Source organism: Apodemus sylvaticus, chromosome 12 (genome assembly GCF_947179515.1).
Source record: "Apodemus sylvaticus chromosome 12, mApoSyl1.1, whole genome shotgun sequence".
Taxonomy (NCBI): domain Eukaryota; kingdom Metazoa; phylum Chordata; class Mammalia; order Rodentia; family Muridae; genus Apodemus; species Apodemus sylvaticus.
This window is the reverse complement of record NC_067483.1, coordinates 88,073,819-88,092,847: the sequence shown is the minus strand read 5'-3', so window position 1 is coordinate 88,092,847 and position 19,029 is coordinate 88,073,819. Positions and strand designations below refer to the sequence as shown.

General features: G+C 40.6%; 1 protein-coding gene across 4 annotated transcripts in view; it reads right to left on the bottom strand.

Annotated features, from left to right (window-relative positions):
• The window catches only part of Lin9 (lin-9 DREAM MuvB core complex component), a 48,871-nt gene that overhangs the window by 24,512 nt on the left and 5,330 nt on the right, over window positions 1-19,029 (bottom strand). For 2 of the 4 annotated variants that reach the window (XM_052200412.1, XM_052200414.1), the window contains 5 exons: window positions 17,244-17,276; window positions 13,508-13,602; window positions 12,389-12,493; window positions 5,608-5,741; window positions 2,962-3,087 (listed from right to left, as the gene is read on the bottom strand). In XM_052200412.1, coding sequence (XP_052056372.1) covers window positions 2,962-3,087; window positions 5,608-5,741; window positions 12,389-12,493; window positions 13,508-13,602; window positions 17,244-17,276 — 493 coding nt within the window. Of the gene's footprint in view, window positions 1-2,961; window positions 3,088-5,607; window positions 5,742-12,388; window positions 12,494-13,507; window positions 13,603-14,683; window positions 14,790-17,243; window positions 17,277-19,029 lie in introns of those variants that run through there. The other 2 variants (XM_052200416.1, XM_052200413.1) reach the window with 2 other exon arrangements.

The following is a 19,029-nucleotide window of genomic DNA, read 5'->3' as shown; positions in this document are numbered from 1 at the left end:
GGGTCAGAGTGATGACTCAGCAGTTAAAGTACTTGCTGTGCAAACAAGACTGGAGCTTGGACCCCAGAACCTATGCAAATGCTAGCCGGCCAGGGACAGCCTTTAATTGTAGCCTAGAAAGACTGAGATGGGATCCCTAGAGCAAACTAGACAAGCTCTCAAAGAATAAGGTAAGGCTGGGTGTGTGGTACATTCCTTTAACTCAGGCATGCTGAGGCAAGTGGATCTATGTGAGCTGAAAAGCCAGCCTGGTTCAAGCAGAGACCCTGTCTCAAACAGCAGTGACAAAGCAAGAATAAGGTCAGATGAGGAAGGCGTCCCTATGCCTCCACACGCAGACACATGAAGAAAAGATGAGCCCAGCTGCCAAGCCTGGGTTTTATCCCTACTGCGCACATGGTGGAAAGAACATCTGTACTGGCTGGTTTTGTGTGTCAACTTGACACAGGCTGAGTTATCATAAAGGAGCTTCAGTTGGGGAAGTGCCTCCATGAGATCCAGCTGTGGGGCATTTTCTCAATTAGTGATCAAGGGGGGAGGGCCCCTTGTGGGTGGTGCCATCCCTGGGCTGAGATTCTTGGGTTCTATAAGAGAGCAGGCTGAGCAAGCCAGGGGAAGCAAGCCAGTAAGAAACATGCCTCCATGGCCTCTGCATCAGCTCCTGCTTCCTGACCTATTTGAGTTCCAGTCCTGACTTCCTATAGTGATGGACTGCAATGTGGAAGTGTAAGCTGAATAAACCCTTTAATCCCCAACTTGCTTCTTGGTCATGATGTTTGTACAGGAATAGAAACCCTGACTAAGACAACATCCACGTCCTAAGATGGTCTCTGATCTCCACACCCATACTCAAGCATAATAAAAAGACAAAACCTTCTCAGACCAACGTGTATCTGTATCATATCTAAGCCCTGCCCCACAGCACAATGAGGACGAGAACTATGAGTGTACACTCCAAAAGGTTTTGTTTTTTTAATTTTATTTATTATATGTAAGTACACTGTAGCTGTCTTCAGCCACTCCAAGAAGAGGTCAGACCTCGTTGTGGATGGTTGTGAGCCACCATGTGGCTGCTGGGATTTGAACTCAGGACCTTCAGAAGAGTAGTCAGTGCTCTTAACCCCTGATCCATCTCTCCAGCCAAAGGTTCTTTACTTCACTAATTGCTGTGTACGTTGCTCCCGCCTTTAGAACTCCACTACTCAAGCAACCATTGAGTTAATTCATCTTATAGACTCCTTTCTGCTCTCTTATCTACAGTAAGTTTCAGATTTTTTTTTGTTGTTTTTTTGTTTTTGTTTTTATTTTTCGAGACAGGGTTTCTCTGTGTAGCTCTGGCTGTCCTGAAATTCACTATGTAGACCAGGCTGGCCTCGAACTTAGAAACCTGCCTGCCTCTGTCTCCCAAGTGCTGGGATTAAAGGCGTGCGCCACCACTGCCTGGCTACCATTAACTCATTAATTTAAGATACTGAATCTTCCTTTTCAAGATCATGTGTTCTTCATATATGTCCATATGTATCATGTTTACTATTAAGTTCCTTCCTGAGAGCTTTTTCCCCTTCCTTTTTATATTGTAACTAAATACAATTTCACCATTGACTCTTGAAACATTTTTACATTTGAGTGTGTGCAAGTGAAAATCAGAGCACAGCTTGTGGAGGTCTCTTTGCTCCTATCACCATCTGGGTCCCTGGGGCTGAAGTCAGGATTGGCAGCAAACCTAACCTGCTGAGCCATCCCCGAGACCTGCACCAACTGATTTGTTCAAGTGTGTATATACATACACATATGTATATATACTATATATATGTAGTGTCCAAGGACTCCAGAAGAGGAGGCATCACGTCCTCTGGAAAAGGAGTTATAGACTGTTGTAAGCTGCTATGTGTGTCCTGAGAATAAAATCTGGTTCTTTTGTAAGTGTTCTTCACCACTGAACCATCTTTCTAGCCCTCAATTGACTTCTGAAGTTAGGCTATTTTTAAAAGTTTATTGTATTAATAATCTGTATTATAACTTGACTTCCTTAAGTAAAAAAAAAAAAAACAATTTTTTTGTAAAAGACTTGAAGCTATTATCTATATGAACTTCTGAGGGTGTGATGAGGTAGCTGACAAGCACGTGGCTGGCCACCACGCCTGAGTCCAAGTTAGAGTCCAGGCTCCACACGGTAGAAGGAGATAACTGAAGCCGGCTTCCACGCATTATCCTGACACTCACAGGCAAAGTAAATGAAGGTGAGAAATAAACACAAGACTTTACAGGATCCTTAAATATTTTCCAGACAATTAGGGGGAAGACTGGGAAGTGTAGCTCAGTAAGTAGAGTTCCTGACCAGCAGGCACAGATTCCTGGATTTGATCTGCAGCACTGCATTAATAAAACGGTACAGCATCTCATACCTGCAATCCCAACACTTAGAAGGCAGAGGCAGGACGATGAGAAGTTCAAGACTAACCTCTTATTGTGCATACCAGTGAGTCTGAGGCCATCCTGAGATACTTGAAACTGTGCTAAACAGACAGACAAGCTGGCTGGCTGGGGGGGGGAGGGGGAAATGAACACAAAGGACATAGCTAATTAAAAAGAGCAGCACTGGGGCTAGAGAAATAAAATTAAAAAACATTAAAATAATCAATTATTCTGAAGTTTTATTTTGGTACTAGTCCTTTAAAGATTTAAAAAGTCAAGGTAAAGGGCATTTGGGGAAGATTATCTTCTATCCCAGCACTTAGGAGGCAGAGGCTGGTGGATCTCTGTATGTTCAAGGCCAACCTGGTCTGTATAGTGAGTTCCAGGCAAGCCAGGGATACACAGTGAAAATAGTCTTAACACACACACATACACACACACACACCACCACCACCACCACTACCACCATCACATCACATCACTAGTCAAGGCAGTAATGATACCAACAACTACTTGTTAATTTTAAACAAAACAAAAAAAATTTACCTCCGAGGTTTTCCCATCAGTCTCCTGATTTTTCCCCATTCTACTCTTGTTAATTTTCTTGTTTTCAAATTAGGAAAGGATTCTTTTAGGCATACACAGAAGTCATTATCTCCTTCAAAAAGTGGCCTGTAAAACAGAATGGTTTTATGATGTTATTAATGTGTTACTTTCCTAAGGTCAAAAATACACCTTCCAAGGCTGGGCACAGTGGTATGTGCCTTTAACTTAGTTCCAACCTTGAGGAAGAAGAGGCAGGAAAGTAAATGTCCAAGGCCAGCCTGGGCTACATTCCTATTTGCAGCCACATAGTAACAAAGCAAGTTGAGATCAACCTGGAAACACTGTGTCAAAACACAAAAACAAAATACACATTGTGATTTTTCACATCCTACTAATCACAATGTGTCAAACTTACCCTTCTAAATCATAATCATACTTAGGTGAAATTCAAAGGGCTGAAAAAAAGTTACTTGGCATATGAAATTTAAATTACTCTGGAAATCAGTCTGGATTAGACCTTCCAGGAGACTGAATTTTGCTGAAATCTCCACCTGGGACTATCCTCTGGCTCTGGCATTACATGTGACAAACAATATTAGCCACAAAGTATCTTTGCCCCAAAGGAAAAGCTATCACTAAGGAGTCCTCTCCTCTTCCGGATTAACCAAGTTTTAGAACACCAGGGAACTCTAGAGGGTTGATGACTCCCCAAAATAAATCAATCACACTAAGACACCATGACAATTCTCTTAAGATCATTAAAGTTTTGGCTCAGGAGTTTGAGGAATGAAAAGTCCAGTTTTGGGCTGAGAGAACTGACTGCTCTTCCAAAGGTCTTGAGTTCAAAGCCTAGCAACCACATGGTGGCCCACAACCATCTGTAATGAGATCTGATGCCCTCTTCTGGGGTATCTGGAAACAGCTACAGTGTACTTATATGCAATCAATCAATCAATCAATCAATCAATCAATATCTTTAAAAAAAAGAAAAAAGAAAAGTCCAATTTTAACATGATACATAATGTGACTGCCTGCCCATAAATGTGACAAGCTTCTGAGCAAGCAGCTGTTCATGGAGAACAGAAGGGAAGGGCAGAAAAATAACGACTGTGCAACCACCAATAACTGGCACAGGAGATAGATTAGAATCAGAGATGTTCTTCAGCCAATCTCTATGAGTTATTCAAAATTCCTGTAAAGTGTCTAAATACTAGCTGTAAATGAAAAGACGACTCTCCTACAAATAATCTACTTCTCTATTTATAAAACAAATCTCATTTGCTGAGAGTAATTGTGCTTTGATTTAGGGTATCCTCATTCTATAGCAGTTGCTAGTTATAATACAGAAATTGTGCTTTCATTTAAAACTTATTAAAATATATAACTTCTTACAGGGGCAGGAAAAGGAGAGAAAAACCTGTAACAGAAATAGAAATTAATTAAACTGGAATAAGAAATAGAAAAATAAACTCTTCATTTGGCATGGTGGCATATACCTATGTAGTCAGCTTTTGGGAGACTAGACAAGAGGATCAGTTGAAGAAGCCATGGTGGGAAGCAGAGGCAGGCAGATCTCCACCCTGGTCTACACAGCTAGTTTCAGGCCAACCAGAGCTGTTACAAAAATAAAAATGAATGAATGAATAACTAAATAACAAAAAGGATCATTTGCACTGCTCTTGCACAGGCCTGGGTTCAGCCCCCAGTCATGTGGCAGCTCATATCTGCCTATTTCTGCAGTTCCAGGGGATCCTACATCCTGACTTCTGTGGGCACCGACACACATGGCATACATACATAAAGTCATATAGACAAGCATACATATATGTAATAAACAATAATAAATCTTTAAAACAAAAGAGCCAGGAGACCTAGGGTAGGAAAAAAGTCAACGAAATGACTCCCAGTGATATGCTACTATAGTCTCGAATTGGGGCCTAGCCAAAGGTGTCTAGCTGAATTGTCATCAGAGTCTTCCTCCAGCAGCTGACAAGAGCAGATAAGGAAATCTCAGCTAAACTTTAGGTGAATAGGTAGCCCAAATTGGAGATCTCCATCGGGTCCCTCCCTTTGGAGCTTGGAGAACCTCGTGGAAGAGGGGGAGGAAAAACTGTAGGAGCCAGAGGGGTGGAGGACACTAGGAGAACACTTCCCACAGAATCAAGCAAGCAGGGCTCAGAAGGGCTTACAGAGACTGAACGGACAATCATGGAGACTGCATGGTCTCTGCTAGGTCACCTGCATTTGTTAGAGCTGTTAGCTTAAGATTTTTGTTGGACTCCTAATATTGGGAGTGTATGGGGGAGGCGTATCTCTAACTCTTTTGCCTGCTTTTGAGACTCTTTTCTTCCTACTGGGGTTGCCTCAATCAGCCTTGATATGAGGGCATGTCCCTAGTTTTATTGTAACTTGGATTGCCTTGTGTGGCTGATATCCCAGGGAGGCCTGCTCTTTTCTGAAGGGAAATGGAGAAAGAGTGGGAACTGGGAGGAAAGGAGGGAAGGGAAACTATGATCAGAATGTATTATATGAGAGAACAATAAAAATTTTAAATGAGAGATTTATAGGAGAGGTGACAGCTTATAACATCTGAAAAAGTTAATTTTCAGTTCAAGCAATATTGATGATGCAAGCAATGATACGTACTTGTCTATATTTGAATAGAACCACTCATATATGCACCATTTATGTGCTTTGGGAAGCTTGAGTAGGTTCCGTAATCGAAAACCAATCTTCTGTGATGCTTTCTTATCTGGTGTTGACATCGTTGCTGTAAATTTCTATATTTAAAAAAAATTGAATTATAGCATTAGATAAACACAAACAATTACAATACTGAATGCATTTATAAAAAGATAGGGCATATTTAAGTACTCAAAACGGTTCAATAATATTTAACATGGAATTTGTTACCAAACAAACCTCTTGATTAACAAAGTTAGAACCTCAGTCTGGCACTGTGGCTCAATGATGACATAAATTCACGGGCCATCACATGCTGGAGAGAGAGCGGACTCTCACAAGTTGTACACACACACACACACACACACACACACACACACATACACAGGCTAATACACACACTAATACAGCACACTAAATTTATTTTTTTTAAAAAGCTAAAGCCTCAAGTTTTATACTCAAAACAGGAAGGGAAATATTTGCCTCCACTCTATAATATAATTTTAGTTTAGATATACAGGAAAAACAGACCCAAGTGACTTCTAGACTTGGGGTCAGAAAAACAGTACGACCTTTATGTGTTTGGGGTACAGTTCAGTGTTGGAGTACTTGTCTGGGTGTTATCCCTACCAACAAACAAAACAACAAAAATCATCAAAACACTACTGAAAAGATCGAGAACACACACGCACAGGCAAGCACACAGTAGCTCCATACATCACTATAAATGGCAAAGTCGTCCAAGTATAAACAGAGAACACTTTATTATATAGCACTACTAGACACTGCAGTGCTTGCCTGCGATTCCAGTACCTAGGCAGAGGCAGGGCGACTGCTCCAAGGTCAGTGTCAACACGGTCTACACGACCAGTAGAGGGGAGTGGGAAGAAGAAAAAGCGCTCAAGCACTGAGAGAACATTTAAAAACCAACTCAATACAACACAGCAGAATTCATAGTAGGAATGCCAGAATGACTCAACTGGGAAGCTCTTGATGTAATTCATGATTATTAATAAAGCAAAGCCAGAAAGTCATATGATTACTTCCATTGATCATTCTGAGGGTGCTCAAGTCAAGGCCAGACTGCACAACATAGTGAGGGGATACCCTGTCTACCAGAAGAACAAAGCAAAACTCCACAACTCTCAACAGAATAGAAAGAGATGGCAAATAAAATGACTCGTGGCGTAGGCAAGGACACCAGAAGTGAACCGCAGAGCTGCCGCCACACTTAGGCTAAGTTCAAAGCCTGTGCCTGTGTCCGAGAACACCCAAACTCGCTCGCACGAGCCAGAGGTGTATCAGGCTCTTCCTCTAGTGCTCTCTTCTCAGAGGTGTGGTCTCTCACGGAGCCCAGACCACAGATGGCTAACTGGCATGCCCAGGCTTTAAGTAGGTGCTTGGGATAACAGAACTCAGGGCCTCATGCCTGCATGACAAGCACTTTACTGAGCCATTTCCTTACCGCCTCCTCCAGCCCCAATCTGAGTCTTCAATTTTAAGTCTAACAGTTATTAGAAAGGAGCCAGCAAGATGGTTTCTAGTGACAAGTTTGGAATTTTGTTTTCTTTAAAAACAACAACAACAACAGAAATATGTTTTCATTTTAATTCCAGGTATGGGATACGGGGCTACTTCAGATTGTCTATAGCAGCTGACTATAATTTGCCTCGTGCTCTGGTGGGGGTATAATTTTGCCAGCTGGTTGTTGATTATTGGAAAAGGGTGGAATAAAGAAGAACCTCTAAAGTAGCCAATGTCAGCTCCAATGGCCCACTGGGTAAGGGAAGCTCTTGCCAAGCCTCACAACCTGAGTTCAATCCCTAGGACCCACATGGTACAAGAAAAGAACCAATTCATTCAAGTTGTTCTCTGATCACCACACAAGCAATATGGCAGGTGGGGTACGCTCGCGTGTACACACACACACACACACACACCAGTTAGACAGACAGACAACTCTGGCTGTCCTGGTACTCACTATGTAGACCAGGCTGGCCTCCAACTCCAGAGGTCGCCTACTTCTGCCTCTCAAGGCCTAGCATTAAAGGCGTGCTCTACGCCTGGCAAGTTTTGTTTTTTTTCTCATAAAAAAATACCACAAACACACAAACTTATAAAACGGAAAAGAAAACCACAATAATAAATGATCTATTTCTATAAACGCATAATTAAAGATGTTTTGAACTGTTTCTGAGGCAGCGTCTTGCTATGTGGGCCTGTGTGGCCTACAACTTGTGTATAGATCAGGCTGGCCTTGATCTCATTACAATCCTTCTGCCTATATCTTCCCAGGTCATTGAGTAGCAGGCATGAAATGTATAAATGTGTTAATTTTCTTAACTTTCAAAGTTAACTTATTTGCTTATCATGTGTGGGAAAGGAAATGTTTAGCACTCAGAAGTCAACTCAAGGGATTTGGTTCCCCACGCAAGGTGAACCTAAGGACTGAACTCAGAGTCAGGCTTGGCAGCAGGCACCTTACTGCTTAGCCATCTCATTGACTCCAACATATAAAGTTTTAAAAGTATATTTAAAAGTTTAATCAAACTAATCACAGAGACTCCCTTACTGAGTGAGAAAAAGAGAATAGTGAATTAAGGACAAAGTAGATTTTACATCTTTTTTTTTTTTAAATATTATAAACTTGTGTGTGGATGTACCTAACCCTTGAGAGACTTGAGGCCCCAGGGAATGGGGAGGCCTGGCAGGGTATGGGGGGGCGTATAGGGGTATAGGGACATCCTCTTGGGGGGAGGGAATGGGATAAGGAACATTTGGAGGGTAGAACAGGATGGGGTAATGACTGCTGTAAAAAAAAATCTATTAAATAAAACAAAACAAAACATTTGTGTGGGGGGGGGAGAGGGAAAGAGAGGAGGGAGGGAGAGAGAAAAGGAAGGAGGGAGGGAGAGAGAGAGGGGGCAGGGGGTGGGTTTCAATATATAACTATAGCTAACCAAACTGCTAAATAGATGAGGCTGGTCTTGAACCTACAGAGATCTACTTGCCTTTCTTCCCACAAGAGCTAAAATTAAATACATGTGCCACCATACTACTCTATTTTAGAAAGCATGTGTATCTACAGACTAGTTGCACAGACAGCAGAGAAGGTTGGAATGCTCCTCATCCAGTGTTCCCCATGAGATCATGTAGGTACCCAAGATGTATTTGTCAAAATCACCACAGTACCAGTGCCAGTACTTGGTTTGGATTTCATTTGTGTTTTCCATTCATGTCCTTTTCTGTTCTAGAATTTAAGACAAAACACTGTACTTAGAAAGTTAACTTTTTAAGAGAGAGGGAGAAAATAACCTCTATAGCCCTGAGTAGCTTTGGGCCTGTGGCAATCTTCCTACTTCAGCCTCCAAAGTATTGGGATTACAGGTATATGGCACCACACTAACCTTAGAAAATTAAATTTTTAATATAAAACTAAGAGTATTTTAAAGGCTATTTATTTGTACTGGGCACGGTGTTTGATGTGTATGGCAGTGTGGGCATGTGTGCTACATGTCTGGAGGTCAGAGGAGTTTTCAGTAGTTTCTCTCCTTCCAGTGTGAGAGCCCGGGGGCTGAACTCAGATCACCAGGCTTGTGCGGCAGGCACATTTATCAACTGAGCCATCTCACTGGCCTACAAATATTCTAATTATAATAACTGCTGTTTCTTTCTGTTTTGTTTTTCCAGTCATGTGTAGTTTCTGTGTAGTCATGGCTGTCCTGGAACTTGTGATATAACCAGGGTGGCCTTGAACTCAAATATCTGACTGCCTCTAGCTCCCGAGTGCTAAGATTAAAAGTGTGAGCCGCCATGCCCAGCTAGTGCTGTCACTTTCTCTAGAGTTAGCTACGTATATTTTTAAGTAGGCTAATGGTTCTCTGTATATGTATCTATAATATATATCTGATAATATATAGCACATCTGATTATATATAATGAAAGTATATAAAGATCTTTGATTGTGATATATTCAGACTGTTAGTTGAAATAAATTATAAATCTTAGATATAGATTAAATAGAATGTTCCAAATTTTAAATGTAAATACTTTTATTGCATCAGTTATCATTCTAAGGGTTTATTTCTCCCAAATCAGGAGAAATGTTCTAAACAAAAATATTCTAAACCTGTAATATGAACACATAAGTATGCACCTATTACAAACCACTAAAGCGTACACTTTGCTTTATGCTCTTACCATGCTGGGGCCCAAAAACTAAGCCATAGGCAGACTATGCAAGAGCCCAAACACTAAGCTGTGCCCCAGCCCTTTAAAAGGTAGGCTTTAATTAGGTAAATGGCATAGTATGTGGATTATGCATCAACAAAACTGCCTTATTTAAATAATGACTTTTTTAAAGAAAGCAAGACACTAGAAACAGGCTGCCTACCATTTAAGTGTCAGCCTTTATTTACTAGCTCTGTGACCTTGAGCAAGATAATTTAACTTCTCCATATCTGTTCTTTCATCTGCAAAATGAGGAGTAATATAATAGTAATCTATTTCATAAAGATTGTTGAAAACTAAATCAAGGTAATATACATGAAATACCTAGGACAGCACCTGATACATAGTAAATAGTCAATAAATGTTAGATCTTTAACAATTTGTCAGCTGTGCATTGTGTTCTTTAAGTAAACATATAGACAAGTTGGGCTTGGTGACAGAAGCACCTGCCTACGATATACAATATCCAGGGTTCAGTTCTCAGCACCAGGGAAACAAAAGGCAAAAACCTGCCTAGACAACAACAATAACAAAAACCAGACAGATTAAAATGAAGATTTAGAGGCCATGACTACACAGGGAAAGGAACAAACTACATCACATAAATAACACTGATAAACTAGGGCAGTTATGGGGCTGGAAACATGGCTCAGTAGTTGAGAGCACTTGCTGCTCTTCCAAAGTACCCAAGTTCGATTCCCAGCACCCACATGGCAGTCCACAGCTGTCTAACTCCAGTTCTAGGAGATCCAGATATATATGCAGGCAAAATAGTCATGCACATAAAATAATAAAATAAAAATAGTTAAAGAAACTAAAGCTGTTAGGACTAAGAAAGAGAAACTTGGGCATACAAATTTTTCACATATTTGAGGATGTTGTTTTTTATTTGTCCTGTGTTTTTTGTTATAATTGCTCAGAAATACAAGACTCTGTAAATCAGTCTGGGAGATGTGCCTGGAAGGCAGGGATGGTTGGAGCTGGGTCAGGACAGCTCCAGTCATAAAGACCAAACTTGTTATATTTGCAACTCATTCAGACTATTATGGAACACAGCTTTGTCAAAGTTTAAACTGACATTTAACTAGCTTTTAAAATCCGACTGACACTGTGTCCAACAACTACCAAATCACCACACTGCATTTCACTTTCAGTGAGATCACGTTTACTATGGTCTCAGGTACTTGTGTGCATTTGTCCTTGATGCTTTAGAAGTTCAGGATGCACTCTGTCCATTCTGTGGAACATGATATCTTATCATTATAATCACCATAAAGAAGTTGGTTGTGGTGGTGCTCAACAAAAATAAAACAACTCAATGGCAGAGTACTTGCCTAGCATATGTGACACTATAGGTTTCTGGGACAGTACCTCTCCCCAGAAAACAATCCTCGTACTTGGGAATCTGAAGCAAGGAAGATCGAGTCTGAGGCCAGTCTGAACTAAATGCTAAGTTCTGAGCCAACCAAACTACAGAGAGATCTCTGGTCTCAATACTCAGGAGATTTTGATAGGGTATACTGCAGATTATGCCTTTACTTCATAAATAAATCACCTCAACTTTAATTCATTGTATTGAAAATTTGTATATAATGCTTTAGGGAAAACAATGAAAGGATAATGAAAAGTTATATCAGAAGTTATAAAGTTGGTTTGAAAAAAACCTACATAATTGTTAAAAGTCAAATTTTCTTATCTAAGTCTCATTCCTTTATTACATGCCCACTGTGACTTTAAATTTTTAGGTTACATTTGTTTACTTTCTGTGTGTGTGTGTGGTGGCGGCTAGAAGACAACATGCAGGTGTCAGTTCTCTTCTACCATTAGAGTTCCAGGTACAGAACTCAGGTTATCTGGATAAGCCAGGCTGTGGTAGGGCAAGCCTTTTATCCCAGCACTCGGGAGGCAGGGGCATGTGAGTTTAAGGTCAGCCTGGTCTACAGAGCTAGTTCCATGGCAGCCAGGGATAAGAAAAATCAAAATAAATAAATAAATAAATAAATTTAAGGATAAATTCAACAAAAATAAAACAACTCAATGGCAGAGTACTTGCCTAGTATATGTGACACTATAGGTTTGATTCACTATAGGTTTGATCCACTATAGGTTTGATCCTATAGGTTTTCTCCCCAGAAAACAATAAATTAAAAATACAAAAAAAGGAAATCCTATTTCATCCTGCACTGTTTCCTCCTCTGGAAAGTCTTTAGTATACTTTATCTGACAAAGTTAAATATTTCTCCTCACTTATTTCCACACAAAATTCAAAACTGAACACACATCGCCAAGTCTCTTTTATTTAATGTCTACTCCCTGCGTGCTTACAGAATCACAACTGGCTTCCTATCTAGTTTAATGTCAACCAAGACAACACTGACTTTTCTGAGTCAGTAAAGTAACTGCTGAGCAGTGCTACTGACTTAAGAATGCTGCCAAGATACAGAACACGTATGAACCTCGGCACACTGCACACTCAGTCATACCCTCACATGAAATAAACTTAATACACACACACCTGTGGGATCATTGCGACTCTCTGGTTTCTTTTAGGTGACTTTGTATTTATTTGTCTGTCGTCTTCATCAGAAAAGAGTCGACTTCTTTTTGAATTTCTGAAAGGCTATAATACAATTTTTTTATTTAATAAATGCTTCTCATTTTTGTTCCAAAATGCAAATTAGGTATGGAAAATGCAGCTAGATTATCAGTGGTATAGGACTATAAATGAGTAACAGGGAGCACAAAAAGGCAAATGTGAACATGGTGAAATTAGCAAAGTGTTTAAATAGATATTTCTGCAATGATAATCAACCGAAGCTGGGCAGTGGTGGCGCACGCCTGTAATCCCAGCACTCTGGGAGACAGAGGCAAGCAGATTTCTGAGTTCGAGGCCAGCCTAGTCTACAGAGTGAGTTCCAGGACAGCCAGGGCTATACAGAGAAACCCTGTCTCTTGGTGGTGGTGGGGAGGGGGGGTGTTAATCGACCGAAAACTGGAACCCACATCTCTATAGCACACTGGCAGCCTTGCATGGTGAAGATAGGAAAATATGTTCTGGAAATGCCAGTTTAAATTATGTTAGTTAATATTAAGTGGCTATTACATTGATGTCTACTGCAGAGGATTGGGCTAGAAAGAACATTAAATCACTTGAGAAAAGTATGCCTAAATGACTTTAGTATTATACTAAATCTGATGTCAAAATTACCAAATTTGAAACTGCATATAAAAACATCCATGATATTTGATAACTATCTTTAGACAATTGATAACTATCTTTAGAACTAAAAACCTGTAAATATCAAAATCCCAGTACTCAAGAGCCAGTGGTAGAGGTAGGCATAGCTCTGTGAGTTAGAGCCAATCTGGTTTACATTGTGAGTTCCAGGCCTGTCGTGTCTACACAGTGAAGATTGTCTTTGAAAAAAAAAAAAAAAATGATAAAACTGTGTGTGTGTGTGTGTGTGTATGTGTGTGTGTATTACAAATGCTGAATGGTGACCAGATAATCTTGTTACAGATAATTTGCCTAAGTAAGATCAAATACCTAAAGTTGGTATTTACTTTTGCATGTGCACTTACCCACCACACGCATACAGTTCAGTGAAGCTTCTACAGGGAAGCTTCTCCTTACCATTTCTACAGCGGGGCCTGCACTCCTGCCCTTCCAAACAGGGGTTCTCTGTAAAGAACTGTACTTGTCATTCCACGTGTTAGATAAACTTCCCTCTGTAATGAAGAATTAATACTGATAAAATTTAAGATTAGCTTACAAATTTTATATCATGAATACTAACCCTTTAGTAGTAGTAATAGTAGTAAACATATAAAATATATATTAATGTGAAAAAGTTACAATGTGACTGTAGTAATTTCAGTTTACTGAAACAAACCACCAATATCTCAGGCCAGAGAGATGGCTTAGGGGAAAAGCACTTGCAGAGAACCCCTGATGGGCCGAGTCTGAGTTCAATCCCCAGCAGCCACAGGAAGGAGACATGTGAGTCCTGAAAGCTGTCCCCCGGTATCCATTAAGCACTCCGGAGCACACGTCCACACTCACAAACACACTTGCACAATACATTTTCACTTAATCTCATTAATTTATTTGATGTGCATGGGTGTTTTGCTGCCTGTGTGTCTGAGCACCACATGAATGCCTGGCACCTGCAAAGGCCAGAAAAGGCAGTCAGGTCCTTTGCAACAGGAGTTATAGATGGCTACTGAGCCATCACGGGGGTGGCTGGGAACTGAACCGGGGTCCTCTGGAGGAGCACCCAGAGTACTCTTCACCACTGAGCCATCTCTCCAGCCCCACACAATTACATTTTTAAAACATTAAAAACACACACAAAAAAAACCCCAAAACCTTCACCTATTCTTTTAATAAAATGATAGAGTAATGCATCTTAAAAGTACTGCATTTCTATACAAAATATACAGGGTTTTGTTTTGGATGTAGATTTTTAATAATTCTTCCATTCTGTTAAGAATGATTTCATTTTTCTTTTAATTAAAAGAAGGACAATGGAAAATAAAAACTGAAAACCTAATTCTGAACTTAGAGGGCATTTCTTCTGTTTCTGCTTTCTGAGACATGGTCTCACTGTTTCCCTGGGAGGCCCGGGAGTCTATCTTTGAACCTGGAGCAATCTTTCTGTATCTCTGCTAGCCAGGTGATGGACTGTAGCACGTGCTACATGCCTAGATACCTAAAAGACATTTCTAAATGATTTTTGCTTCAATATGTGAAAAACAAAGGAAAATTAATATAGTATGGGGTGGTGTTGTGGCACATTCCCAGACTGACCTCAAATTCACAGCAATCCTCCTGCCTTAGCCTCCACAACAGCTGGGATTACAGGCGTGACCCACTATGCTTGGCTGTTTTTCTTAATTCAAAGAAATGTCTTTGGAGTTTTTTTGAAAACCAAAAAAAGTCCTATTAATTAAATAATTAGACATGTGAAATAAAGAATAAGTTTACGTTTTGTAAAGAATCATGCTTAAATACAGACATATATTTAGATGTAGATACAATAAAACTGAAGATTAACACATATAGGATGGTTATTTTTCTTTTTTTCTTTTTTTGGTTTTTTGGATTTGGTTTTTTTCTAGACAGGGTTTCTCTGTATAGCCCTGGCTGTCCAGGAACTCACTCTGTAGACCAGGCTGGCCTCAAACTCAGAAATCCGCCTGCCTCTGCCTCCCAGAGTGCTGGGATTACAGGCGTGCACCACCACCCACCGCCCGGCTGATGGTTATTTTTCTGTAACTACTTACCAGCATTCTCTAATTTCTTTTCTCTAAGAAAAGTTAGTTGGAGCAGGTGTGGTGGTATTCTGTAATCCTAATATTAGAAAGCCTGAGACAGGAGGATTAGTAGTCCAAGGTAAACTATGGCTACACAGGGATCTTGAGGTCAATCTAGGCTACAAAAGCCAAAATGTCCTGTCTCAAAAGCCAAAATAATTAAGAAACCCAATATTGTGGTGCATTCTTGTTAACTTAGTACTTAGAAGGCAGAGGCAAGATTACCAAAGTTTGGCCAGGCAGTGATGGCACACACCTTTAATCCCAGCACTTGGGAGGCAGAGGCAGGCAGATTTCTGAGTCTGAGGCCAGTGTGGTCTACAGAGTGAGTTCCAGGACAGCCAGGGCTACACAGAGAAACCCTGTCTCAAAACAAACAAACAAACAAAAAAGATCACCAAAGTTTGAGACCAGTCTGGTCTATGTACGGCCAGCCAGCACCACATAGAGGCCCTGTCTCAAAACCAAACCACAAACCTCTGAGTTAGATGGAGGCTGAGGCAGGAACCTTCTTAAGCTCCAGGCTGCTACCACTACCTCCTCTTTTTTTTTTTTTTTTTTTTTTTTTTTTTTTTAGAAAAATCTCACTCTTAAAGAGTTCAGAGAATATGTGATATTCTTTTTTTTTTTTTCCAATTTTATTTTTTTACAATCCAGTCATTAGGGCTGGAGAGATGGCCCAGTGGTTAAGAGCACGGACTACTCTTCCAAAGGTCATGAGTTCAAATCCCAGCAACCACATGGTGGCTCACAACCATCCATAAAGAGATTTGGTGCCCTCTTCTGGGGTATCTGAAGACAGTTACAGTGTATTTACACATAATAAATAAATAAATCTTTAAAAAAAGGAATACAATCCAGTCCTTAACCACCTCTCAGTCCCCCTCCCAACTGCAATATCCTCTGTCTTTCTTTGTTTCTTTCTTTCTTTTTTTTGAGACAGAGTTTCTCTGTATAGTCCTGGCTATCCTAGAACTCACTCTGTAGACCAGGACCAGACTGGCCTAGAACTCAGAAATCTGCCTGCCTCTGCCTCCCCAAGTGCTGGGATTAAAGGTATGTACCACCACTGCCTGGCTAACATGCAATATTCTATTCTAAAAGATATTTCTTTTAATATTTTGAAAGATAATTCTTTTTAAAACCCTCAACACTGCTGTAAGCTTAGCCCAGGTTTCTTGACTGTTGAGTGTTTCTGGCAGTGATACTGAGCTGAGAGCTTAAGCAAGCACTCTCCAGCTGAGCTCCAGCCCACTCCTGGTTAAGGCAGTCTTTAAATGAGGCACAGTGACTTTCAACAGAGCAGAGGCAGGTGGAGTTCTCTGAGTTCTAGACCAGCCTGGTCTACACAGGAAGTTGCAAGCCATCTCAAAAAACAAAAAAAAAGGAAATTTTCTTTCATTAATAATTTTAGGAAATACTGGGCGGTAGTGGCGCATGCCTGTAATCCCAGCACTTGGGAGGCAGAGGCAGGCAGATTTCTGACTTCAAGGCCAGCCTGGTCTACAGAGTGAGTTCCAGGACAGCCAGGGCTACACAGAGAAACCCTGTCTCAAAAAAACCAAATCCAAAAAAAAAAAACCAAAATAATAATAATAATAATAATAATTTTAGAAAATTAGCCGGGCAGTGGTGGTGCACGCCTGTAATTCCAGCACTCTGGGAGGCAGAGGCAGGCGGATTTCTGAGTTCGAGGCCAGTCTGGTCTACAGAGTGAGTTCCAGGACAGCCAAGGCTATTCAGAGAAACCCTGTCTCAAAAAAACCAAAATCCAAAAAACAAAAACAAAATAATAATAATAATTTTAGAAAATTAAAATTTTAGAAAATTTTTCTTAATTACTAGCAAATAAAAATGTATCTTCCTGTAAAACATAGGAACCTAAAATTATCAGTGATAAAAATTTTCTTAATTACTAGGAAATAAAAATGTATCTTCCTGTAAAGCATATGAACTTAAAATTATCAGTGAAAAGTCAATACTTACAAGATACAATGAGTTACAAATAACAGAAGAAAAGAAAACATATATTCAAATTGTGATACATTTCTTACCTTTTAAGCTGACAAGGGCTTTTGCGGAAGAGCCTGAAAGTAAAAATAAAACAAATCAGTGAGGTATAGTGGTGCATGCCTTTAAAGGCAGGTCTCTGTGAGTTCTGGGCCACCCTGGTCTACATAGTAAGTTCTAGGTCAGCCAATGTGTCTCAAAAAAACAAACAAACAAACAAAAACCAACAAGCAAACTAATCCAAATCAATAAATATTTCATAATCAAGAAGGTTGGAAGAAAAGAACTTGGCTTGGGTATAAAGGTGCTCCATTTAGTCTGAGCAGCGTCAGGTCTGACATGGCGGATGGATATACAAAGGAAGAATCAGCCAGTGGCTCACTTCTGTAGCGCAGCACAGGAGAGGCAGAGGACGGACTGTCATGGGGTCAAGGCAAGCCTGAGCTCCATGCGGAGTCCCACTCTAGCTTGGTCCTGTCTGGGAAAGGAAAAGAATAAGTAGCCGGGGTTCAAGGAAGGACTATGGAGGCCTGTGGAAGCTGTGACAGCAGTTAGAAATTATTCTAAGAGAGAAAAATGTAGGAAAAAATGAGTACAGACAGAAGCCACTGTGCATCCTCATTCAAACGTACTCTAGCATCGAAGGAAAAGAGAAAGAAAACTCATTATTGGAACAAAAATCAGGCCGGGCGGTGGTAGCACATGCCTTTAATCCCAGCACTTGGGAGGCAATGGCAAGTGGATTTCTGAGTTCTACAGAAGCTTGATCTACAGAGTGAGTTCCAGGACAGCCAGGGCTACACAAAGAAATCCTGTTTCAAAAAACACCATAGGAACAAAAAAAACCCAGAAGAGGTAACAGAGTAAACTGAAATTAAACAAGATTCAGAGACTGTCAGAGCAGAAAGAAAAGTCCCTTGAACGTCCTGAATAGAGGTATGTACAATGCTTAAAGATCTATTCAGGAGGCTGGGCAGTGGTGTTGCACACCTTTAATCCCAGTACTTGGGAGGCGAAGGCAGGTAAATTTCTGATTTTGAGGCTAGCCTGGTCTACAGAGTGAGTTCCAGGACAGCCAACCTGGTTTTTATCTTGAAAACCAACCAACCAACCAAACAAACAAACAAACAAATCATACAGGAAAATAGATTCCTGAATACCCAAGGAGGGGCTAGCATAGTAGAGAGTCACTAGATAAAGCTCTGGCAGGTAACCCACCCCACCGAGATACAGAGCTAAAGGGCCAGCTGACGGCGAAGGGTAGATCTACGAGCGGTGAAGTAGGAGATTCAACAGGGAAAAGAATTTTTGAAGTTTAGTGTTCAAAGACCATAAAATCATGGGTAAGAGAACAGGGAGAGAAAGCCATAAGGGCTAGGGAGTACTTGCCTATCTATTATGTTCAACTACTCCTAACACAAAATAAAAATTCTACTAGAAAGCTTCAAATAAAATATATCCAAGAAACAATAAGGAAGATAGAAAATATAGTCAAGATACCAAGGAAAACACAGTTCATCCCAGGAAACCGTGGGTATACACTAAGTGCTGTCTGAGTGGTAGTTCTTGCTCAGGCAACAGAGACCCGATAGCACTGCGCCAAAGTCCATGTCGTCCTGGAGCGGCTGTTCTGGTTAGGAGGGCAAGAAGACAAGTACAAGGCAGTCTGAGGAGCGACAGGAACGTGAACGGGGTGATAGCAGAGAGTGGGAAAGGCTATTTTCATATGAGCACTCACAAATGTCTCTGATGGTCACTGAACAGAGTCTGAGAAGAGGTTAAGTTACAAGCACACCCACAAAGGTGGGGCTCAAGCCTTGAGGATTCTGA